Raw genomic sequence first — 27,421 nt, 5'->3', positions numbered from 1 at the left:
CTTAATGTCACCTTACAATAGCAAGGTGGCATTAACCCTTCATTACCCCATATCCCACCGCTACACGGGAATGGGAAGAGAGTGGCCAAGTGCCAGAATAGGCGCATCTTCCAGAGCGAGTGCATGGTGCAGCTGCGTGGAGAGATCAGGAGCACGGCAGGTAAGCAGAACTTTTTTTTTTTTTTTTATTGAGAGCGGCGATCCGGGGGGGGCCCAGGGCAGGAAAGCTGGACACAGAGGGGGCAGTAAAGCTGGACACAGAGGGGGCAGAAAGCTGGACACAGAGGGGGCAGCAAAGCTGGACACAGAGGGGGCAGAAAGCTGGACACAGAGGGGGCAGTAAAGCTGGACACAGAGGGGGCAGTAAAGCTGGACACAGAGGGGGCAGTAAAGCTGGACACGGGGCAGAAAGCTGGACACAAAGGGGGCAGAAAGCTGGACACAGAGGGGGCAGAAAGCTGGACACAGAGGGGGCAGAAAGCTGGACACAGAGGGGGCAGAAAGCTGGACACAGAGGGGGCAGAAAGCTGGACACAGAGGGGGCAGTAAAGCTGGACACAGGGCAGAAAGCTGGACACAGAGGGGGCAGTAAAGCTGGACACAGAGGGGGCAGTAAAGCTGGACACAGAGGGGGCAGTAAAGCTGGACACATGGGGGGCAGAGTGCTGGACAGAGATGGGGCAGAGTGCTGGACAGAGATGGGACAGAGTGCTGGACAGAGATGGGGCAGAGTGCTGGACAGAGATGGGGCAGGATTGGACACAGATGGGGCAGAGTGCTGGACACAGATGGGGCAGAGTGCTGGACATAGATGGGGCAGAGTGCTGGACAGAGATGGGGCAGAGTGCTGGACAGAGATGGGGCAGAGTGCTGGACAGAGATGGGGCAGAGTGCTGGACAGAGGTGGGGCAGAGTGCTGGACAGAGATGGGGCAGAGTGCTGGACAGAGATGGGGCAGAGTGCTGGACAGAAATGGGGCAGAGTGCTGGACAGAGATGGGGCAGAGTGCTGGACAGAGATGGGGCAGAGTGCTGGATAGAGATGGGGCAGAGTGCTGGACAGAGATGGGGCAGAGTGCTGGACAGAGATGGGGCAGAGTGCTGGACAGAGATGGGGCAGAGTGCTGGACAGAGATGGGGCAGAGTGCTGGACAGAGATGGGGCAGGATTGGAAACAGATGGGGCAGAATGGAGACAGATGGGGCAAGATTGGAGACAGATGGGGCAGGATGGATACGATGGAGACAGATGGGGCAGGATGGGGAGATCATATGGGGCTGAATGGATACTCATGAGGGCAGGATGGGAGAACATATGGCTGGAGCCTGGAATGAGACACACGGGGGCTAGGATGGCGAATATTACCATAGGGGCTAATTAAGGGATATTATTATTGCAGTGATGTATTTATTTTATTTTTTTGAGTATACTGTTTTAAATGGGGGGCGGTCCTGTTACTGTGTAGTGATACTATGTTGCCTTCTTCATGTGGTGTAATGTAGAAGTTGGGAAAATTAAGTAATGTGTTCTACAAGTGGAACTCGAGATAACTGTTTTATTTCCTGCAGAGACAAGTCCTGGCTGGATGAAGTGATGGCGGTCTGTGCTGGATGAAAGATGAAGGACTTCACCTAGAGACGTCATTGGTGAGTCAGTGTTACCTATACACTGACACTATACACTGTATACTATATACAGAGGTCCTGTGTACAATGTCACCAGTGATCACTGTATTACCTATACATTATATACAGAGCTCCTGTGTGTAATGTCACCAGTGATCACTGTATTACCTGTACACAGACACTGCTTAATAATTACAGATCTCCTGTGCATAATGGCACTGATGGTGATAGTATTGTGGTTTTTTTTTATTACTGATCAGTATTGTAGTATTCAGTCATTGGTGGTAATATGCGGTCTGGTCATGGTGTAGCGGTATTTGTTCCTTGTATTTTATATTATTCGATCACTGTGGTGGTAATATGTCATCTGGTCACAGTTCTGTGGTATTTGTTCCTTGTATGTAGTATTAGAGGTCATTTTAAAAATTGAAAAATAAATAAAAATATACCTAAATTGTATTGCATATTTTAACAAATATTTAGTAGGTTACAGTAGAGTAGGGCCCGGCCAAAAGTGTCTACCGTGTTATGGTGGCGGCTTAAAAAATCTTTTGGCCAAAACAAAAGCTGCCAGCTATATGTGTGATCTGGTGATGGGAACTGTTAATGTGTGATAGGTGAAAAGTGGAGATTTTCCAAGAGAGAGCGGGGGGTACTGTGGACAGTTCGAGGGGTGGAGCCTGGAGGCGGGGCTGGGGTGGAGCCTGGGCGGAGTTTCAAGGGGGCCCCGAAAATTTTGCCAGTATGGGGCCCCGAAATTTCTAGTGGCAGCCCTGCTCATAGCTGCTTCAGAAACAATAGCATCAACCACTAATAATGCTACATGTAACCCACCCATTCTAAATCCTCCCATCTGGATAAGATGTTAGGCAAAAGTTTATAATATTGGGATGCCAAAATTAAAATGACATGCTTTCCATGAAAATGTTGCTTTAGCCTAAAATGTTTTCATTTTTACAAGGGTAGTAGCAGAAGATGTACCTTATAATTTAAAGTGGATTGCAAAAGTATTAACCCCCCCTCCATTGGCTTTTTGTTACATTAGAACCTGTGTTTAAATATTTTTGTAATCAGATTTGTGTGATGCATCAGCACTAAATAGTTTAAGTTGGTGAAGTGAAGTGAGAAAAGTATACGCATAAATTACATTTATGGGATCAAATAACTAAAAATTGGCATTTGCATACGTATTCACCCCTTTTGCTATGATGCCCCTAAAAAAATCTGGTGCAAGCAATTCCCTTCATAAGTGCTATGATGCCCCTAAAAAAATCTGGTGCAAGCAATTCCCTTCATAAGTCACATGTTTAGTGAAAGGAAATCCCCCTGTGTGCAATCCAAGTGTCACATGTCTGTCAGTATATACACAGCTTTTCAAAAAGGCCACAGAGGCTGCAACACCAAAAAGCAAGAGGCGCCACTAACCAAACACCATGAAGACCAAGTAGATCTCCAAACAAGTCAGGGACAAAGTTATTGAGAAGTACAAGTCGGGGTTGGGTTATAAAAAAAAAAAAAAATCTCAATCTCTGATGATCCCCGTAGCTCTATCAAATCCATTATAATCAAGTGTAAAGAACATGGCACCACAACAAACCTGCTGAGAGAGTGCCGTCAATCTAACTTTAAAGAGCTGGTACAGTTTTGCCTTGAAGAATGGGCAAAAATCTCAGTAGCAAGTTCTAGAAAGCTCATAGAGACTTATCCAAAGCGACTTGCAGCTGTAATTGCCGCAAAAGGAGGCTCTATAAAGTACTGACTTTAGGGAGGTGAATAGTTATGCACACTGAAGTTTTCAGTAATTTTGTCCTATTTGTTGTTTGCTTCATAGTAAAAAGAAAATCAAATGTTCACAGTTGTAAGCCACTATTCTTACAGATCCTAATTTTTAGGGGGCCTGTGTTACACTCCACATATTTTGTCTAATTATTATTACATGTTATTTACTGGAGGATTCAGGGGATTACACATCGTTTTTACTGGCTGATAGCAGCTATGAATAAGGATATGTATTTCCGGAATGCGTAAAATGTTTGAGGATCTGTGTTTAATGGCTTATTAAAGGGGTACTCAGGAGAGATAACAATTTTTGTTACTTTACTGCTTAAACATATTTTATTGTTTAAACTTGCATTTTTTCATTTTTTATGTTCTTACTTTTTTGTTTTTCATTTTTATAGTATTTATTAATTCCACAAGAGGACTTTGATGTGACATCCTTTAATCACTTGGACAATATTGTGCAGCATATTGTACGACTATTAGTGTTTTATTGACTATTAGATATTGCTACTAGCTGTGATCCAGGTTATTGCAGCAAGAGCTGCTTCTGTGATCCATCCCCATGGTATACTGCATATGCATGCCGTAGTGGTGTTTTTTTTTTCTTTTTAGTTTTACTAGGTAATTTATACTATAATTCTGGGATCTTCTATTAAAGGGAATCTGTCACCAGGTTTTTTTCTACACCATCAGAAAGCAGCGTGAAGTACGGACAGAGATGCCGATTCTAGTAATATATAAGTGCTGGGCTTCTTCCTGTAGTTTTGAGAACATCTCTGTTTTATCTGCTGCAGATTTACCAGTTCCTGAAATCCTGGGCTTTGTATAACCCAGCCCACACCACTGATCGGCAGCTTTCTGTGTACACTGCATAGGCAGACAGCTGGCAATCAGTGGTGGGGGAGGGTTATGCAGAGCTCATGAATATGGAGGACTATATGGCAACGGGTTTACTAGTCTTTTACTGATAATCTCCTGCTGATAAAACAGTGATTTTATCAAAACTACACTAAACATCCCAGCAAATTACACATCTTTGGAATCAGAGTCTCTACCCCCACATCATATAGGTAATATTACATAGTTACATGGGTTCATCAACTTCAGCCTTAGCAAAATTAGGTAGCAAAAAAAACTGGTGACAGATTCCCTTTTAGCCCTGCCTGTAATAGGTCTTATTAAAGAGGTGTGCTATAAACAGGGCCAGACTGGCCATTGGGCAATTCTGGCAAATGCCAGAAGGGCCTGTCTGGTCGTGGGCCACATTGTCTGCTATGTTGTTAACAGAATCGGTGTTCTCAAGACACCCATACTGTTAAGAGGTGTGACAAAGCACAAAGTGCCAGCAGGCCATAGGGAACATTAGAAATATTGGTCTTGTAGTAGATCTTGCTTCCTCCACCCAGGGTAATCTTACTAATATATCTCATCTGGTGCTTGGGGATGGGGACCGCATGGGGCTGAATCTCAGCCCCAGTCCGTACCTGGCTATAAATGTTGGATAGGTGCAGGTCCCACCACTGGGCTCCATTGTATCTAAAAATTTAGGCTCTGATGAACATTATCTACAGCAGGGGTGGGGAACCTCAGATCCCAGGGCCATTTATGGCCCTCGATGACCTTTTATCAGGCCCCGGGCAGATTCTCAGAGACTTAATTCTTGGGCAGGGAGGTGTATTTTGATTGCCACCAGCTCATTAATTTCTTCTGGTTCTGTTAGCACACACATGCAGTGTTGACCACTGAACACTGAAGGGCATGCAATGAAAGATTACATCCTGAAACCAGTGCCAGAGTCAGGATGCACTTTTTGGGCAGAGATTGTACGGCCCCCGAATATATAAATATCCAAATGGCCCTTGGCAGAAAAAAAGATTCCCAACCCCTGATCTAGAGTGTCATTATATAGAAGTATTGAAAATTTCCAGGCAATTCTACTCAGCAATTTTCGTAACTCCCACAAAAGCAAAAGAAGAGAACCACTTATGGGACCAGTATCTATTGGACATTTTTACATATCCTCAAGATATGCCATAATCAATAGTAGGTGGTAAATAACACTTTAACAGGAGCGCTAAAATGGCAGACACAAGGGTTTTCATTTGATCAAGATCACATCCACATTTGTTTGCCGGACATGTCTTCTTTTAAAGTCAAAAATTGAACAGAAAATGTTTCATGACACTATCAGACAGAAAAAAGTATCCGAGGGGTTTAATGAGGCAAATATCGTAGTACTCCCTAAACCGGGTAAGGATCCCTTGCAGACAGAGGGGTATAGGCCAAGATCCCTGCTAAACTCAGATTTTAAGATTCTCAAAAAAAATCCTTGCAACAACAACAAATCATACCAAGTCTGATTTTACCACAGCAAACTGATTTTATACACGGGAAATCCATTACATACAATATAAGATCGGCTATGGAGGCAATATCACACAGCAAACTACACAAGTGTACAAAACACATAATAGTAAGTTTAGATCTTGATAAAGCATTTGATCGGGTATCATGGGAATATCTGCATGGTATACTAGAGACTAGACAATTCGGTCCTTGGTTCCAGGATGCTGTCAAAATGATATACAAGAACCCTAGTTCTAGAATGTTGATCAATAACACCCTTTCTCGGCCTTTCAATATTCAGGCACGAGACAGGGATGTCCCTTTTCACCTCTCCTTTTCAACATAGCCTTGAATCCCTTATTGACAACGCTGCAAAACCTGACAATATATCAGGGAATAGGACCAGCAATGGCTAAATTTTAGCATTTGCAGATGTCTTCCCACTTTTTATCGCTAATCCATCCCAAACAATCCCAGTTATAATGGAGACTCTAAATAGCTTTGGGGAAATATCAGGGTTTAGAATAAACTATAACAAGTCAGAAGCCCTAGCATTATTTAGGGCGAGAAAAACTGGACTAGACTCATTCCCATTTCACTGTAGAACTGGTTCCATTAAATATTTGGGCGTACACCTCCCAGCTAACCCAACACAACTCTACAGGATTAATTACAAACCCCTAATTACATCCAGAATTCAGATTCTTCATTTGTGGAAACATTTTACTTTAACATTCTTGGGCAGATGTCATCTAATTAAATTGGTCATTTTCCCCAAACTAATGTATTTGTTCCAGACGCTCCCCTTGTTACTTCGTAAATCAGACGCTAAGCTACTCAATGCTATATTTAGGGGATTTGTCTGGAACAATTAAAAGCGCTCAAGAATAAGCCTAAATCATCTTCAGTTACCCAAAGAGGCAGGTGGAAATAACTTCCCAGATCTTTATAAATATAATCTAGCGGCATCCAGAAATTATGGAAAAGCATTAATTCATATATCTAAAATACATATTGTATTACTTTTCCATTAACACCACAGTGGGGGGTTTTCAACATCCTGGCAGATAGTCATCAAAATATATCGAGATTAGATCATCACTAATTATTTGGGCCTCAGGTACGAGGAAGAGTATCCTCCATCATTGGTTAAACCCAGTGCCATCACCACTAACACTTATTCAATCCAAAATGATGTTTTTGCTTAAAATGGATTGGCTGGACACACTGACAAACAAAGAAAAAATGACCGGGAAATTCTTCAAAAGATGGGCGTCGTTCATTCCCACATTACCAGAAAACACTAAAGATAGATTGAGGAAACAATTCGAACACACCTCATGGTACTTACTTGAGACACTTCATAATCGGGTTCCAGTACCGTAGTCATTGACGTTATGTGAGGGTTCAGTTCACACATGGTGGGGATGGGAGGGAGGGGTTGTTTTTTCCTTTTTTTTCTTTGGAGTTAAGTGTTAAATTCATGGTATTTATGAGAGAGAGAGAGTTTCATACATTTTTCACCGGATCCATTGCTGGCCATTTTTTCGTCGGACAGAAAAAAACGTTCTTATGTACGTTTTCTCCAGCCGCCGGAAAAAGAATTTTAGACAGATCCAGCAAAAAACGGATGAAACGTGAGGCAATCCGGCGCTAAAACAAGTCTATGAGAAGAAAACAGGTCCAGCAATTTTTGCTGGATCCGTTTTTTTCAAAATCTGCCGGATTGTGCCTGACGGCAAAAAACTGATGGGTGAAAGTAGCCTTAGGGGTCATTGCAGTAATTTTCATGTCTGTTTTTTGTAGACCGTGTGTTCGTGCAAAATTCATGGAGACATATCTGCTTTGGTACTCTCATCACAGATCAAAATTACAGATACAAGTCTATGGGTCCTTGAAAATCCCAGACACCACACAGATGGCATCAGTGTACAGGCTGTGTGCTATCCATGATTAAGAATGGATAAGCTTTATCACATATTTGTTTTTCCATACGTGAAAATCACTGATGGTAAAAATGGACTCTGATCAAACACAATGAAGCTCGGATAAGATATACTGAAGACAAAAATAGCAATTTTTTTTTTTGCATAAACACCAGGACATCTGCATGAGGCATAAAAGCCCAAAAGTAGCCCATCCTGAACATATTAAGAAATGCAGTCAATATCCGAAAGATGTCCAGTTGGATGTGACCGTGGTAATTGCTTGAATGGAGCAGCATTGTGACAAGCATTCTTTCAGAAGCCTTATGGTTGGGCCATTATACTAAATATATTATATAATATATATAGGGTGGTGTAAATACAATGAGCAGATAAACTTTCAGTTGCTGAATTTTAATGTGCACAATTTTCTGAAATAAAAAAACCCTTTTAATGTATCTTCAATGTCTTTTTAATATAGCAATCTGGGACTACCAAAAGCTTACCTGCATTTCATGTCCCATGCTGTACTTCTCATCTGTCTTCCCAATCTCATAACTCTGGCTGCATAGATAAAACATTATAAATAATCATGTTAATGTTTTCATTTGTGACAACAGCACACTGGCATTTACATTATTAGCAAAAGTTCGAGAACCCAGAAATGCATTACCTTGATCACTGAATAAACAGTGGTAAAACAAGTTATCATAAATTCACAGAAAGAAATACGTGTGCTAAATAACATGAAGATTTTAGAGGAGAGCAAAAACATTCTCAGGATCCTGAGACATCAGGCCGCAACGATGATGTTATGCAGGATCTACTAATCATGAGTGGCACCAGGGATGCTGGCTAGTAGGAGGAGGTTGACTAGGTTCTGGTGTGACGGCCATGGACTACCAATGTGGCCGCCGCTGGGCCAGGACTCTGCTAATTTATTTGCTCAGCTCTAGTAGTGGATGTAGCTCACAATGTTTCATTTTGACAAGAAGTGGTAAGAAAAAGTATACTCCATAATTTATTACTCAATTTCTCCTCAGTATGGAAATAAGCTACAGTATATGTGGTCGTACACTACTGTTACAGAAGATGGCAGCGATCAGAAGAGAAGAAATGTCATCTGGAGCCCAAACCATACTGAATGGGTTTCTGTCATATGACATTTGCAGGGCTTCTGATGTATTATTCTAGAGGATACCTCACGCAAGTATTGTAAATGACACCCTTCAAGACATTTATCAAGGGTTCTACTGGACATTTTTACTCCAAATGTGTCAAGAAATTCATGTGAAGCAGAAGGTGTATAGTGAAAATGTAAATTATTTTTCCAATTAGGGTTTATTTTTTATGGTGTTGGTTGTGTAGTATAAGGGCATGTGCATACGTAGGAAAAGAGGTGCAGAATTTTCTGCACAAAATCCGCATCTCCTGGCAGAATCCACAGCCGCGCATTTGCCGCGGTTTTTATGCGGAATTAATGCAGATTTTGTGCGGTTTTTGCCATTGCGGATTTTTAACATGGAGGGGCGCAGAAACGCTGCAGATCCGCACAAAAGAAGTGACATGCACTTCTTTGAAATCCGCAGCAATTCCGCACTGATTTTTCTGCACCATCTACACAGCTTTTTTTTTTTTACATTGACTAACATTATACTGTACATCACAGTGCGAATTTGCAGCGTTTCTGCGTGGAAAAATCCGCTGCGGATCCGCAGAAAATGCACATAGCCTTATAAGTAACATATTCACTGAGGACTAATATGATTAACACATTTTTGGAGTTCATTTTGTTTCCACCATACAAGCATAAATATTACAAGGTGTAAGCCACCAATGCAAGACGTATGTGAAAACATAAAACATTTTTGCAAAAAAAGGGCAATGTGATCAAATTATTTAGGGGAAAAAGTTTTTATGTGTATTAGGTAGGGAATTGGTTACTTTTAACACAAATAATTAATTTAATGATCACTAATTCAATTAAACTATGCTTGCAGTAGGGAGAAACCATGTAATATGCACCTATTTTTTGTAAATGAATCCTTTTTAGAATAAAAAATACTACCATCCATGCTCATTCAAGGATATCAAGACATTATGGTTTATACTTAGGAAGAAAATAAATAAATAAATAAATAAATAAATAAATATATAAATTGGTTTCACATACTGCTGTACTGGTGTTTTTTTTCACAAAAAAAACGCTGCAAAAACTGATAGAGCATTGAGTATACCCTCACTCTATTGGGAACACTTGTCAGTCGCCCCCCAAGGGCCGTGGGGTACTCGGTACCGGGTTCTGCGGTTCACATGGGGATTGTTATGAACAGGTAATTCAGAACCACAATGGACATTGAAGTTCAGAGCACACAAAGTGACCTGATAATTACCAAAAACAAAGGACGAGCTCTGAGACGTGGGAACTCTGCTGACCGCAATCCCTAATCCTAACACACCACACTAGAGGTAGCCGTGGATTGCGCCTAACGCTCCCTATGCAACTCGGCACAGCCTGAGAAACTAACTAGCCCAGAAGAGAGAAAAATAAGCCTACCTTGCCTCAGAGAAATTCCCTAAAGGAAAAGGCAGCCCCCCACATATAATGACTGTGAGTAAGATGAAAATACAAACACAGAGATGAAATAGATTTAGCAAAGTGAGGCCCGACTTACTGAATAGACCGAGGATAGGAAAGATAGCTTTGCGGTCAACACAAAAACCTACAAACAACCACGCAGAGGGGCAAAAAGACCCTCCGCACCGACTAACGGTACGGAGGTGCTCCCTCTGCGTCTCAGAGCTTCCAGCAAGCAAGAAAAACCAATAAAGCAAGCTGGACAGAAAAAATAGCAAGCAAAAATAACACAAGCAAAACTTAGCTTATGCAGGATAGACAGGCCACAGGAACGATCCAGGAGGAAGCAAGACCAATACTAGAACATTGACTGGAGGCCAGGATCAAAGCACCAGGTGGAGTTAAATAGAGCAGCACCTAACGACTTAACCTCATCACCTGAGGAAGGAAACTCAGAAGCCGCAGTACCACTCTCATCCACCAAAGGAAGCTTATAGACAGAACCAGCCGCAGTACCACTCACGACCACAGGAGGGAGCTTGGCCACAGAATTCACAACAGTACTCCCCCTTGAGGAGGGGTCACCGAACCCTCACCAGAGCCCCCAGGCCGACCAGGATGAGCCACATGAAAGGCACGAACCAGATCGGCAGCATGGACATCAGAGGCAAAGACCCAGGAATTATCTTCCTGACCATAACCCCTCCACTTAACCAAACACTGGAGTTTCCGTCTCGAAACACGAGAATCCAAAATCTTCTCCACAATATACTCCAATTTCCCTTCAACCAAAACCGGAGCAGGAGGATCAATAGATGGAACCACAGGTGCCACGTATCTCCGTAACAATGACCTATGGAACACGTTATGGATGGAAAAAGAAGCTGGAAGAGTCAAACGAAAAGACACAGGATTAAGAACCTCAGAAATCCTATATGGACCAATGAAACGAGGCTTAAATTTAGGAGATGAAACCTTCATAGGAATATAACGAGATGACAACCAAACCAAATACCCAACACGAAGTCGGGGACCCACACAGCGCCTGCGGTTAGCGAAACGTTGAGCCTTCTCCTGGGACAAAGTCAGATTGTCCACTACATGAGTCCAAATCTGCTGCAACCTATCCACCACAGTATCCACACCAGGACAGTCCGAAGACTCAACCTGCCCTGAAGAGAAACGAGGGTGGAACCCAGAATTGCAGAAAAACGGCGAAACCAAAGTAGCCGAGCTGGCCCGATTATTAAGGGCGAACTCAGCCAAAGGCAAAAAGGACACCCAATCATCCTGATCAGCAGAAACAAAACATCTCAGATATGTTTCCAAGGTCTGATTGGTTCGTTCAGTCTGGCCATTTGTCTGAGGATGGAAAGCCGAGGAAAAAGACAAATCAATGCCCATCCTAGCACAAAAGGCTCGCCAAAATCTCGAAACAAACTGGGAACCTCTGTCAGAAACGATGTTCTCTGGAATGCCATGTAAACGAACCACATGCTGGAAAAACAACGGTACCAAATCAGAGGAGGAAGGCAATTTAGACAAGGGCACCAAATGGACCATCTTAGAGAAGCGATCACAAACCACCCAAATGACCGACATTCTTTGAGAGACGGGTGATCCGAAATAAAATCCATAGAGATATGTGTCCAAGGCCTCTTCGGGACCGGCAAGGGCAAAAGCAACCCACTGGCACGAGAACAGCAGGGCTTAGCCCGAGCACAAATCCCACAGGACTGCACAAAAGAACGCACATCCCACGACAGAGACGGCCACCAAAAGGATCTAGCCACCAAATCTCTGGTACCAAAGATTCCAGGATGACCAGCCAACACCGAACAATGAACCTCAGAGATAACTTTATTCGTCCACCTATCAGGGACAAACAGTTTCTCTGCTGGGCAACGGTCAGGTCTATTAGCCTGAAATTTTTGCAGCACCCGCCGCAAATCAGGGGAGATGGCAGACAAAATTACCCCCTCTTTGAGAATACCCGTCGGCTCAGACAAACCCGGAGAATCGGGCACAAAACTCCTAGACAGGGCATCCGCCTTCACATTTTTAGAGCCCGGAAGGTACGAAACCACAAAGTCAAAACGGGAGAAAAACAGCGACCAACGAGCCTGTCTAGGATTCAACCGTTTGGCAGACTCGAGATAAGTCAAGTTTTTGTGATCAGTCAAGACCACCACGCGATGCTTAGCTCCTTCAAGCCAATGACGCCACTCCTCGAATGCCCACTTCATGGCTAGCAACTCTCGATTGCCAACATCATAATTTCGCTCAGCAGGCGAAAATTTCCTGGAAAAGAAGGCGCATGGTTTCATCACCGAGCAATCAGAACTTCTCTGCGACAAAACAGCCCCTGCTCCAATTTCGGAAGCATCAACCTCAACCTGGAACGGAAGCGAAACATCTGGTTGGCACAACACAGGGGCAGAAGAAAAACGACGCTTCAACTCCTGAAAAGCTTCCACAGCAGCAGAAGACCAATTGACCACATCAGCACCCTTCTTGGTTAAATCAGTCAGCGGTTTAGCAATGCTAGAAAAATTAGCGATGAAGCGACGATAAAAATTAGCAAAGCCCAGGAACTTCTGCAGACTCTTCAGAGATGTTGGCTGAGTCCAATCATAAATGGCCTGAACTTTAACAGGTTCCATCTCGATAGTAGAAGCAGAAAAAATGAACCCCAAAAATGAAATCTTCTGAACACCAAAGAGACACTTTGACCCCTTCACAAACAAAGAATTAGCACGCAGGACCTGGAACACCATTCTGACCTGCTTCACATGAGACTCCCAATCATCCGAGAAGACCAAAATATCATCCAAGTATACAATCAGGAATTTATCCAGGTACTCTCGGAAGATGTCATGCATTAAGGACTGAAACACTGATGGAGCATTAGAAAGTCCGAATGGCATAACCAGGTACTCAAAATGGCCTTCGGGCGTATTAAATGCTGTTTTCCATTCATCGCCCCGTTTAATACGCACAAGATTATACGCACCACGAAGATCTATCTTGGTGAACCAACTAGCCCCCTTAATCCGAGCAAACAAATCAGACAGCAGCGGCAAGGGGTACTGAAATTTGACCGTAATTTTATTTAGAAGGCGGTAATCAATACAAGGTCTCAGCGAACCATCCTTCTTGGCCACAAAAAAGAACCCTGCTCCCAATGGCGACGATGACGGGCGAATATGACCCTTCTCCAAAGACTCCTTCACGTAACTCCGCATAGCGGCGTGCTCAGGTACAGATAAATTAAACAGTCGACCCTTAGGAAACTTACTACCAGGAATCAAATCGATAGCACAATCATAATCCCTATGCGGAGGTAGGGCATTGGACTTGGGCTCATCGAATACATCCCGGTAATCAGACAAGAACTCTGGGACCTCCGAAGGGGTGGATGATGAGATAGACAGAGATGGAACATCACCATGTACCCCCTGACAACCCCAGCTGGACACAGACATTGATTTCCAATCTAATACTGGGTTATGGACTTGTAGCCATGGCAACCCCAACACGACCACATCATGCAGATTATGCAACACCAGAAAGCGAATATCCTCATGGTGCGCAGGAGCCATGCACATGGTCAGCTGGGTCCAATACTGAGGCTTATTCTTGGCCAAAGGCGTAGCATCAATTCCTCTCAATGGAATAGGACACTGCAAGGGCTCCAAGACAAACCCACAGCGCCTAGCAAACTCCAAGTCCATCAAATTCAGGGCAGCGCCTGAATCCACAAATGCCATGACAGAATAGGAAGACAAAGAGCAGATCAAAGTAACGGACAAAAGAAATTTCGACTGTACCGTACCAATGGTGGCAGACCTAGCGAACCGCTTAGTGCGCTTAGGACAATCGGAGATAGCATGAGTGGAATCACCACAGTAGAAACACAGCCCATTCTGACGTCTGTGTTCTTGCCTTTCAGCTCTGGTCAAAGTCCTATCGCACTGCATAGGCTCAGGTTCATGCTCAGATAATACCGCCAAATGGTGCACAGATTTACGCTCGCGCAAGCGTCGACCGATCTGAATGGCCAAAGATATAGACTCATTCAGACCAGCAGGCATAGGAAATCCCACCATGACATCCTTAAGGGCTTCAGAGAGACCCTTTCTGAAAATAGCTGCCAGCACACATTCATTCCATTGAGTGAGCACGGACCACTTTCTAAACTTCTGACAATAAATCTCTATCTTATCCTGACCCTGACACACAGCCAGCAAATTCTTCTCTGCCTGATCCACTGAATTAGGTTCGTCGTACAGCAATCCGAGCGCCAGAAAAAACGCATCAATATTGTATAATGCAGGATCTCCTGGCGCAAGGGAAAATGCCCAGTCTTGAGGGTCGCCACGTAATAAAGAAATAATGATCTTAACTTTTTGTACTGGGTCACCAGAGGAGCGGGGTTTCAAAGCCAGAAATAGTTTACAATTATTTTTAAAATTCAAAAACTTTGCTCTGTCTCCAGAAAATAACTCAGGAATAGGAATCTTAGGTTCTAACATAGGATTCTGAACCACTAAATCTTGAATATTCTGTACATTTATAGCGAGATTATCCATCAAAGAGAACAGACCTTGAATGTCCATGTCCACACCTGTGTTCTGAACCACCCTGATGTAAAGGGGAAAAGAAAGACAGAACACAGTGCAAAGAAAAAAAAATGGTCTCAGAACTTCTCTTTTCCCTCTATTGACAAGCATTAGTACTTTGGGCCTCCAGTACTGTTATGAACAGGTAATTCAGAACCACAATGGACATTGAAGTTCAGAGCACACAAAGTGACCTGACAATTACCAAAATCAAAGGACGAGCTCTGAGACGTGGGAACTCTGCTGACCGCAATCCCTAATCCTAACACACCACACTAGAGGTAGCCGTGGATTGCGCCTAACGCTCCCTATGCAACTCGGCACAGCCTGAGAAACTAACTAGCCCAGAAGAGAGAAAAATACGCCTACCTTGCCTCAGAGAAATTCCCCAAAGGAAAAGGCAGCCCCCCACATATAATGACTGTGAGTAAGATGAAAATACAAACACAGAGATGAAATAGATTTAGCAAAGTGAGGCCCGACTTACTGAATAGACCGAGGATAGGAAAGATAGCTTTGCGGTCAACACAAAAACCTACAAACAACCACGCAGAGGGGCAAAAAGACCCTCCGCACCGACTAACGGTACGGAGGTGCTCCCTCTGCGTCTCAGAGCTTTCAGCAAGCAAGAAAAACCAATAAAGCAAGCTGGACAGAAAAAATAGCAAGCAAAAATAACACAAGCAAAACTTAGCTTATGCAGGATAGACAGGCCACAGGAATGATCCAGGAGGAAGCAAGACCAATACTAGAACATTGACTGGAGGCCAGGATCAAAGCACCAGGTAGAGTTAAATAGAGCAGCACCTAACGACTTAACCTCATCACCTGAGGAAGGAAACTCAGAAGCCGCAGTACCACTCTCATCCACCAAAGGAAGCTTATAGACAGAACCAGCCGCAGTACCACTCACGACCACAGGAGGGAGCTTGGCCACAGAATTCACAACAGGGGATGTCACGGTGACTGACCTGGTCCGTGGCCCTGGGACGTCCATATAAAAGAGAAAGGTCTTTACAGTAAAGGGATAAGAGTCTATGTTCGTGACGCCACCTGTGGTGTTCGGTCAGGGTGAGCGACGCTGCTTTAACCCCTTCATGACCCAGCCTATTTTGACTTTAAAGACCTTGCCGTTTTTTGCAATTCTGACCAGTGTCCCTTTATGAGGTAATAACTCAGGAACGCTTCAACGGATCCTAGCGGTTCTGAGATTGTTTTTTCGTGACATATTGGGCTTCATGTTAGTGGTAAATTTAGGTCAATAAATTCTGCGTTTATTTGTGATAAAAACGGAAATTTGGCGAAAATTTTGAAAATTTTGCAATTTTCATATTTTGAATTTTTATTCTGTTAAACCAGAGAGATATGTGACACAAAATAGTTAATAAATAACATTTCCCACATGTTTACTTTACATCAGCACAATTTTGGAAACAAAATTTTTTTTTGTTAGGAAGTTATAAGGGTTAAAATTTGACCAGCGATTTGTCATTTTTACAACGAAATTTACAAAACCATTTTTTTTAGGGACCACCTCACATTTGAAGTCAGTTTGAGGGGTCTATATGGCTGAAAATACCCAAAAGTGACACCATTCTAAAAACTACACCCCTCAAGGTACTCAAAACCACATTCAAGAAGTTTATTAACCCTTCAGGTGCTTCACAGCAGCAGAAGCAACATGGAAGGAAAAAATGAACATTTAACTTTTTAGTCACAAAAATTATCTTTTAGCAACAATTTTTTTATTTTCCCAATGGTAAAAGGAGAAACTGAACAACGACAGTTGTTGTCCAATTTGTCCTGAGTACGCTGATACCTCATATGTGGGGGTAAACCACTGTTTGGGCGCACGGCAGGGCTTGGAAGGGAAGGAGCGCCATTTGACTTTTTGAATCAAAAATTGGCTCCACTCTTTAGCGGACACCATGTCACGTTTGGAGAGCCCCCGTGTGCCTAAAAATTGGAGCTCCCGCACAAGTGACCCCATTTTGGAAACTAGACACCCCAAGGAACTTATCTAGATGCATAGTGAGCACTTTGAACCCCCAGGTGCTTCACAAATTGATCCGTAAAAATGAAAAAGTACTTTTTTTTCACAAAAAAATTCTTTTAGCCTCAATTTTTTCATTTTCACATGGGCAACAGGATAAAATGGATCCTAAAATGTGTTGGGCAATTTCTCCTGAGTACACCAATACCTCACATGTGGGGGTAAACCACTGTTTGGGCACATGGTAAGGCTCGGAAGGGAAGGAGCGCCATTTGACTTTTTGAATGAAAAATTATTTCCATCGTTAGCGGACACCATGTCGCGTTTGGATAGCTCCTGTGTGCCTAAACATTGGCGCTCCCCCACAAGTGACCCCATTTTGGAAACTAGACCCCCCAAGGAACTTATTTAGATGCCTAGTGAGCACTTTAAACCCTCAGGTGCTTCACAAATTGATCTGTAAAAATGAAAAAGTACTTTTTTTTCACAAAAAAATTATTTTCGCCTCAATTTTTTCATTTTTACATGGGCAGTAGGATAAAATGGATCATAAAATTTGTTGGGCAATTTCTCCCGAGTACGTCGATACCTCATATGTGGGGGTAAACCACTGTTTGGGCACTCGGCAGGGCTCGGAAGGGAAGGCGCGCCATTTGACTTTTTGAATGGAAAATTAGCTCCAATTGTTAGCGGACACCATGTCGCGTTTGGAGAGCCCCTGTCTGCCTAAACATTGGAGCTCCCCCACAAGTGACCCCATTTTGGAAACTAGACCCCCCAAGGAACTTATCTAGATGCATATTGAGCACTTTAAACCCCCAGGTGCTTCACAGAAGTTTATAACGCAGAGCCATGAAAATAAAAAATAATTTTTCTTTCCTCAAAAATGATTTTTTAGCCTGGAATTTCCTATTTTGCCAAGGATAATAGGAGAAATTGGACCCCAAATATTGTTGTCCAGTTTGTCCTGAGTACGCTGATACCCCATATGTGGGGGTAAACCACTGTTTGGGCGCACGGCAGGGTTCGGAAGGGATGGCACGCCATTTGGCTTTTTAAATGGAAAATTAGCTCCAATCATTAGCGGACACCATGTCACGTTTGGAGAGCCCCTGTGTGCCTAAACATTGGAGATCCCCCAGAAATGACACCATTTTGGAAACTAGACCCCCAAAGGAACTAATCTAGATGTGTGGTGAGGACTTTGAACCCCCAAGTGCTTCACAGAAGTTTATAACGCAGAGCCATGAAAATAAAAAAAAAAAATTATTTTCTCAAAAATGATCTTTTAGCCTGCAATTTTTTATTTTCCCAAGGGTAACAGGAGAAATTTGACCCCAAAAGTTGTTGTCCAGTTTCTCCTGAGTACGCTGATACCCCATATGTGGGGGTAAATCACTGTTTGGGCACATGCCGGGGCTCGGAAGTGAAGTAGTGACGTTTTGAAATGCAGACTTTGATGGAATGCTCTGTGGGCGTCACGTTGCGTTTGCAGAGCCCCTGATGTGGCTTAACAGTAGAAACCCCCCACAAGTGACCCCATTTTGGAAACTAGACCCCGAAAGGAACTTATCTAGATGTGTGGTGAGCACTTTGAACCCCCAAGCGCTTCATAGAAGTTTATAATGCAGAGCCGTGAAAATAATAAATACGTTTTCTTTCCTCAAAAATAATTATTTAGCCCAGAATTTTTTATTTTCCCAAGGGTTACAGGAGAAATTGGACCCCAAAAGTTGTTGTCCAGTTTCTCCTGAGTACGCTGATACCCCATATGTGGGGGTAAACTACTGTTTGGGCACATGCCGGGGCTTGGAATTGAAGTAGTGACGTTTTGAAATGCAGACTTTGATGGAATGCTCTGCGGGCGTCACGTTGCGTTTGCAGAGCCCCTGATGTACCTAAACAGTAGAAACCCCCCACAAGTGACCCCATTTTGGAAACTAGACCCCGAAAGGAACTTATCTAGATGTGTTGTGAGCACTTTGAACCCCCAAGTGCTTCATAGAAGTTTATAATGCAGAGCCGTGAAAATAATAAATACGTTTTCTTTCCTCAAAAATAATTATTTAGCCCAGAATTTTTTATTTTCCCAAGGGTTACAGGAGAAATTGGACCCCAAAAGTTGTTGTCCAGTTTCTCTTGAGTACGCTGATACCCCATGAGTGGGGGTAAACCACTGTTTGGGCACACGTCGGGGCTCAGAAGGGAAGTAGTGACTTTTGAAATGCAGACTTTGATGGAATGGTCTGCGGGTGTCACGTTGCGTTTGCAGAGCCCCTGGTGTGCCTAAACAGTAGAAACCCCCACAAGTGACCCCATTTTAGAAACTAGACCCCCCAAGGAACTTATCTAGATATGTGGTGAGCACTTTGAACCCCCAAGTGCTTCACAGACGTTTACAACGCAGAGCCGTGAAAATAAAAAATCATTTTTCTTTCCTCAAAAATTATGTTTTAGCAAGCATTTTTTTAGATTCACAAGGGTAACAGGAGAAATTGGACCCCAGTAATTGTTGCGCAGTTTGTCCTGAGTATGCTGGTACCCCATATGTGGGAGTAAACCACTGTTTGGGCACACGTCAGGGCTCGGAAGTGAGGGAGCACCATTTGACTTTTTGAATACGAGATTGGCTGGAATCAATGGTGGCGCCATGTTGCGTTTGGAGACCCCTGATGTGCCTAAACAGTGGTAACCCCTCAATTCTACCTCCAACACTAACCCCCCCACACCCCTAACCCTAATCCCAACTGTAGCCATAACCCTAATCACAACCCTAACCACAACCCTAATTCCAACCCTAACCCTAAGGCTATGTGCCCACGTTGCGGATTCGTGTGAGATATTTCCGCACCATTTTTGAAAAATCGGCGGGTAAAAGGCACTGCGTTTTACCTGCGGATTTTCCGCGGATTTCCAGTGTTTTTTGTGCGGATTTCACCTGCGGATTCCTATTGAGGAACAGGTGTAAAACGCTGCGCAATCCGCACAAAGAATTGACATGCTGCGGAAAATACAACGCAGCGTTTCCGCGCGGTATTTTCCGCACCATGGGCACAGCGGATTTGGTTTTTCATATGTTTACATGGTACTGTAAACCTGATGGAACACTGCTGCGAATCCGCAGCGGCCAATCCGCAGCCAAATCCGCACAGTGTGCACATAGCCTAATTCTAAAGGTATGTGCACACGCTGCAGAAAACGCTGCGGATCCGCAGCAGTTTCCCATGAGTTTACAGTTCAATGTAAACCTACGGGAAACAAAAATCGCTGTGCCCATGCTGCGGAAAAACTGCACGGAAACGCAGCGGTTTACATTCCGCAGCATGTCACTTCTTTGTGCGGATTCCGCAGCGGTTTTACAATTCCTCCAATAGAAAATCGCAGTTGTAAAACCGCAGTGAAATGCGCAGAAAAACCGCGGTAAATCCGCCATAAATCCGCAGCGGTTTAGCACTGCGGATTTATCAAATCCGCAGCGGAAAAATCCGCAGAGGACCAGAATACGTGTGCACATACCGAAACCCTAACCCTACCCCTAGCCCTAACCCTAGCCCTAACCCTACCCCTACCTCTAACCCTACCCCTAACCCTACCCCTAACCCTAACCCTAACCCTAACCCTACCCCTACCCCTACCCCTAACCCTACCCCTAACCCTAACCCTATTCTAACATTAGTGGAAAAAAAAAATTTCTTTATTTTTTTATTGTCCCTACCTATGGGGGTGACAAAGGGGGGGGGGTCATTTATTATTTTTTTTATTTTGATCACTGAGATATAATCTATCTCAGTGATCAAAATGCACTTTGGAACGAATCTGCCGGCCGGCAGATTCGGCGGGCGCACTGCGCATGCGCCCGCCATTTTGGAAGATGGCGGCGCCCAGGGAGAAGACGGACGGGACCCCGGCTGGATCGGTAAGTATGATGGGGTGGGGGGGACCACGGGGGGGGATTGGAGCACGGGGGGGGGAATCGGAGCGCGGGAGGGGTGGAACGGAGCACGGGGGACGTGGAACGGAGCACAGGGGGGCTGGAATGGAGCACGGGGGGGTGGAACGGAGCACCGGGGGGGGTGGATCAGAGTGCAGGGGGGTGATTGGAGCACGGGGGGGTGATTGGAGCACGGGGGGAACGGACAAGAGCACGGGGGGGAGCGGAGCACTGGACGGAGGGGAGCCGGTGCAGTGTACCGGCCAGATCGGGGGGCTGGGGGGGCGATCGGTGGGGTGGGGGCACATTAGTATTTCCAGCCATGGCCGATGATATTTCAGCATCGGCCATGGCTGGATTGTAATATTTCACCCGTTATAATAGGTGAAATATTACAAATTGCTCTGATTGGCAGTTTCACTTTCAACAGCCAATCAGAGCGATCGTAGCCACGAGGGGGTGAAGCCACCCCCCCTGGGCTAAACTACCACTCCCCCTGTCCCTGCAGATCGGGTGAAATGGGAGTTAACCCTTTCACCCGATCTGCAGGGACGCGATCTTTCCATGACGCCACATAGGCGTCATGGGTCGGATTGGCACCGACTTTCATGACGCCTACGTGGCGTCATGGGTCGGGAAGGGGTTAAGGGGTCCGCTGGGGTGATGTTATGGCAGCTAGATGGTATACCTTCCCATAGGTGAAGTATGTCCCCAGGGCGTCCCAGTGTGTAGGCGGTGGATGGTGAGAGGCGCAGAGAAGAACGAGGACACAAGGTTGCAGTCTCTTTACCTTTACTGAAGACTTCAGCATCCACAGTCCAGTGCACTAGATCACAGGGCAGGCAGAGTCCGGCCGGTTTGGAGCAAGTCCAGACTCCCCTTGTTCAGGTGGAAATCAGTAGCTTTCCCTTGCGCTGCGGTGGTGTAGTCCCTTACTGCCTATGGCTTCACATAAGGGTCTCACAGATGTGGTGTTTCGTTCTCTCCGTCCCCCATATAGGATAGGACAAAACCCGTATGACTGGTGACTTGAACCTGTTTATAGGGTCTCTTAGATAACCCGGCTCTGTAGGTGTCACCGTGCCTCCTGGGTGTAGGTGCGGACAGGTAACCTGCAATTAGCTGTCCTGTCGGTCTCTGAAATAAGGCGTAGAGGTCCTTACTCCCTCGGTGTTCCGGTGACCGGGATTTTGCGCCTCAGAAGGAGACAGCTTGAGTGGGGCTGGTTCCTTTCTGGTATCCTCTCCTTTGCTTTGACTTCCTTCAAGCTCGATGCAATACAGTTCTGCCTTTCAATGTCTCTTTCTGGGAGCTGCAGCTCTGAGGGTATGCGCAGCTCCTTTAACCTTCCATCCTCCCCAGACTCTGGTCTGGAACTTACTGAGCTGAGCTCCGCCAGCAACTGACTAACTCTCCATACAGACTACCAGTTATATATATGGGGAGTGACCTAATAAATAGGAGCAAAAGCTCCCCCTGGTGGTCTAGAGTGTGAAATGTGTTGCATGTTTGTGATACCTGGATGCAGTTATCCTTCTTTGCCTCCAAACGTAGCATCACTCTCCCCGAGAGGAAAGCAATACCACTTCAACGACCAGGACCCTGGGGCGCCGCACTTGCATGTCAGCTATCTGATAAATATGGAATTGCTGCCACCCAACAGTTATATCCAGTGTATGGAAACCATTACAGGATTAATAGAGAAGGATAATAGGTCTTCTGGGACACACAGAATTCTTTACATTTGCTTGTAGTTTTAATGACAAAATAAAATTAAAGTAAAAAAATATTATAGGAATTATTAGCATTCATTTTTTAAGAAGTGCTGCCTTTTAACAATTAGAAAATTCCTATGTAGTAGAAACTGTCTGTCTTTCATTTACATAACACTGTAACGCTAGTGGGTGTGGGCCCACTGCACCACAAGCCGGACTTACCCTGGACGGTGTGACTAAGCAACTACCTGGTGCTCACTAATGTCTCTGGTGGTGAGGACAGGCTGGGCTGCAGGTAGTTGCCAGATACCACTCTGGGGCAGTCCCCGGGTCTGCAGCAGCTGACCGGAGGGTCAGAGGCACGATACAGGAGGGCAAAGACAAAACATGGTCAAATGGTTTGAGGTTGGGGCAGGTGTCACAGGATCATGCAGACGACCATATTATCGATCCAACTGCATTCCGGCTAAGCATCAGATCGTATTCAGACAAATTTTATTCTATGGGGCCGTGAACATGTCTGATTTTTTTTTTCCCCAGACAGAGATGATCTGGGGGAAAAAAATAAAGAAATAAAATCTCTGCATGCCTGAGTTTTATCCGATATTCGGATCACACTCTGCCATGAGTGCGTCAGAAATATCGGACTGCACTTGCATGACATCTGGGTGTAGTCTGATTCTCACGGACTGACACAATGGAGAAGATGGAGAAATTTTTTTCTCCTCATCCAAGAGAATCAGATCACACTATGATCACACTCTCCTCAAACTCTGATCAGAGTTTGATCAGAGTGCGATTTGCATAATTGACCAGATTCTCTTGGATGATAGAAAATACACTTGTGTTACCCCAGCCTTAGGAGGAATCATCAATAACTTAACCCTGGAAAACCAATGTGAATAAGGTTTAATATAAATTTCAATCACTTTAGAAAAAAATGCCTTTTCATCTCAAAATAAGACCTCATTCAATCATCTGTGATTTTTCTTGTATGTAAAAACAAGGACCGTTATTGATTAATGTCAGTTTTTACTATCATTATATCATAAATAACTTACAAAGCTTCACCTATCCAATGTCAATCACGGATTACCGTCTGTGTGCTGCCTGCTATATTCACTGACACGTAGGTTTGTGTTGGAAATTTTTTATCAAAGACCTGAATCAAAATTGGACATGTCTCTGATTTGTTCGTGGACACATGGTCTGCAAAAAACCCTCTATGTGTTAACAGCTTTGTAAATTATAATATGTTCTATCCTTGAAAGTCACAGCTCACTATACAGTAAGCATGCTGGAATCACCTCGGCAAGTTGTCTGATCTGCATCATGTGTGTGTGCGCGAGCAGACTGTCAATTAATGTGCCAGGTTGTGACTACAGATTGCCCATTGTACAATGACATGTGACTGCTACCGTTCCCTGCAATGCTCTGATGGCTGGATGTGAGCAGCTGCAGGGAGAATATAATTTCATTTTTTCCATTTAGGAGCTGCTTAGGCTACGTTCACACTAGCGTTCGGCTAGTGTGCGTCGCGCTAGCGTCGGGCGACGCAGTGGCGACGCACGCGTCATGCGCCCCTATGTTTAACATGGGGGACGCATGCGTTTTTGCTTGTTGCGTTTTCCGACACGTGCGTCTTTTTTGACGCTAGCGTCGGACCAAGAAAACGCAACAAGTTGCATTTTTCTTGCGTCCGATTTTCGTCAAAAAACGACGCACATGTCGAAAAACGCAGCGTTTTTGCGTGCGTTTGCACGCGTTTTTCGGTGCGTTGTGCGTCGCGTCGCCGACGCAGCGGCGCACAACGCTAGTGTGAACGTAGCCTTAAGTAAGCATTGCAAATGTGATTTAAATGCAACTCACTAGCAGATTACAATTTATATCTGCAGATAAATCATGTTTCTGGAGGTGACAGACTCCCATTAAATAAATATACTCAGCATGCCTTCTGTTAAAAATATTTAGCAAGACAAGAAAACTTTATAATGTTATAAAAGATACAAGACACTAAAATTACAAGATTACAAAAGGAATATTAATGCACCAGTACCTTAGCCAAAAGGAACTTTGGTCATAAACCTTCTTTTCATAAGTCTCTACTCCAAAGTTGTAGCACAGTATAGAGAGGTATGCAGCCTGCAAACAACAATGTGTTGTCTCCGTGAACGGTGCTATTAATCACTAAAGGAATAGCTTAGGTTTAGGAGATTGAATATTCAGCTAGGTAAAGAAGAGCTACAATATTTTAATATATTGATGTGGAACAAGTGTGGTAATATTTAAATAGTCGCTTCACTTTCCTTCCCATAGATCATCAGTACAAACAAAGATATTATACTCACCCAGGGGCGGTCCCAGTGCGGTCCAGTCCGATGGGCGATGTCGCGGTCCGGGTCCGGCGCCTCCCATCTCATACAATGACGTCCTCAAAGTACTGCAGTGCGCAGGCTCTGGGCCTCTCTGACCTTTCCCGGTGCCTGAGCACTGCAGAACTTTGCTCTGCCTTCAACAGGACAGACAAAGTACGCCTGCGCCGGAGCCGCAGGAGGAAGACAAGAAGAGGATGTCATCATATGAAGATGGGAGGCCCCAGACCGGACCGCGACGCCCATCAGACCGGACCGCAGCGGGACCGCCCCTGGGTGAGTATAATATAACCTGTTTTTCTTACCTTTCAGGATACATTGGGGGCTTATCTACAGCATTAAAGAATGCTGTAGATCAGAGGTCCCCAACTCCAGTCCTCAAGGCCCACCAACAGGTCATGTTTTCAGGATTTCCTTTGCATTGCACAGGTGATGCAATTATTACCTGGGCAAAACTAAGGAAATCCTGAAAACATGACATGTTGGTGGGCCTTGAGGACTGGAGTTGGGGACCTCTGCTGTAGATAAACCCCTGGTGCTGGTGGCCTTAGCTCATATACGATTTTTGGAGTGACAGATTCACTTTAAGACATTTTTTTTCTTAAAGTGCAATTACACTTACGGCCGGTTTCACACGTCAGGGGCTCTGGTAGGTGAGGTTACAGTTTCCTCACGTACCGGAGCCACTGACACACGTAGACACATTCAAATCAATGCATCTGTGCAGATGTCATTGATTTTTTGCGGACCGTGTCTCCGTGTGCCAAACACGGAGACATGTCAGTGTTTGTGGGAGCGCACGGATTACAAGGACCCATTAAAGTAATGGGTCCGTGTAAAACACGTACCGCACACGGACGTTGTCCGTGTGCAGTCTGTGTGCCATGCAGGAGACAGCGCAACAGTAAGCACTGTCCCCCCCACTGGTGCTGAAGCCGTGATTCATATCTTCTCTGCAGCAGCGTTTGCTGTAAATAAGATACGAGTAATTTTTTTTTTCTTTTTGTTTCTCGTGTTTAAAATAAAGGTCCATGTCCCCGAGCCCCCTCCAACCCCCTGTGCGCCCACCCGCTGTTCTTAAAATACTCACCCGGCTCCCTCGCTGGCTGGCGCTGCTTCCTGTCCTGGCCGCACCTTCTACTGTATGAGTGGTCACGTGGGGCCGCTCACTTATAGTGATGAATATGCGGCTCCACCCCTATAGGAGGTGGAGCTGCATATTCATGACTGTAATCGGCGGCCCCACGTGACCGCTCATACAGTAGAAGGTGTGGCCAGGACAGGAAGCAGCACCAGCCAGCGAGGGAGCCAGGTGAGTATTTTAAGAACAGCGGGCGGGCGCACCTTCTACTGTATGAGCGGTCACGTGGGGCCGCCGATTGCAGATATGAATATGCGGCTCCACCTCCCATAGGGGTGGAGCCGCATATTCATCACTGTAAATGAGCGGCCCCATGTGACCGCTCATACAGTAGAAGGTGCGGCCAGGACAGGAAGCAGCGCCAGCCAGCGACGGCGCCGGGTGAGTATTTTAAGAACAGCGGGCGGGCGCACAGGGGGTGGGAGGGGATGGGGACATGGACCTTTATTTTAAACACGAGAAACAAAAAGAAAAAAAAAATATTTGTATCTTATTTACAGCAAACGCTGCTGCAGAGAAGATATGAATCGCGGCTTCAGCACCAGTGGGGGGGACAGTGCTTACTGTAGCACGGTCTCCTGCATGGCACACGGACTGCACATGGACCCATTGACTTTAATGGGTCCGTGTAATCCGTGCGCTCCCACGAACACTGACATGTCTCCGTGTTTGGCACACGGAGACACGGTCCACAAAAAATCAATGACATCTGCACAGATGCATTGATTTGAATGTGTCTACGTGTGTCAGTGGCTCCGGTACGTGAGGAAACTGTCACCTCACGTACCGGAGCCACTGACGTGTGAAACCGGCCTTAGGCATAGCACCATAAAGGCAAAGGTAGTTACAGAATGGAGATCTACAATTCACTTTTTTGTATTATGGCAAACATTTTTATAGCCAACACTTTTTTTACATGGGCATATTTTGGTCAGTATTTTGCAGCGGCCTTGTAAGCCAAAACAGGCATAGAACACAAAAGAGAAAATGTTTATTGGAATGATTTGTACATCTCAGGCTATGTGCACATGTTGCGGATTTGCCTGCGGATCCACAGCGGATTGGCCACTGCGGATTCGCAGCAGTTTTCCATCAGGTTTACAGTACCATGTAAACCTATGGAAAACCAAATCCGCTGTGCCCATGGTGTGGAAAATATCGCGCGGAAGTGCTGCGTTGTATTTTTCGCAGGATGTCAATTCTTTGTGCGAATTCCACAGCATTTTACACCTGCTCCTCAATAGGAATCCGCAGGTGTAAAACTGCAGGTTAAATACGCACAAAAAACGCAGGAAATCTACGGGTAATCCACAGGTAAAACGCAGTGCGTTTTACCTGCGGATTTTTCAAAAACGGTGCAGAAAAATCCACACACGAATCCGCAACGTGTGC

The 27,421-nt window shown here is 44.8% G+C and overlaps 1 protein-coding gene across 1 annotated transcript in view; it reads right to left on the bottom strand.

Moving 5' to 3' along the window:
- The window catches only part of TEX11 (testis expressed 11), a 222,369-nt gene that overhangs the window by 167,900 nt on the left and 27,048 nt on the right, over nucleotides 1-27,421 (bottom strand). Inside the window, exons 7-8 of the mRNA XM_069754504.1 lie at nucleotides 24,573-24,658; nucleotides 8,184-8,241 (exon numbers count right to left, since the gene is read on the bottom strand). Of these exons, the coding sequence (XP_069610605.1) occupies nucleotides 8,184-8,241; nucleotides 24,573-24,658 (144 nt within the window). The remainder of the gene's footprint in view (nucleotides 1-8,183; nucleotides 8,242-24,572; nucleotides 24,659-27,421) is intronic.

This window comes from Ranitomeya imitator, chromosome 2, assembly GCF_032444005.1.
Source record: "Ranitomeya imitator isolate aRanImi1 chromosome 2, aRanImi1.pri, whole genome shotgun sequence".
Lineage (NCBI taxonomy): Eukaryota > Metazoa > Chordata > Amphibia > Anura > Dendrobatidae > Ranitomeya > Ranitomeya imitator.
This window is presented reverse-complemented; position numbering and strand designations above follow the sequence as displayed.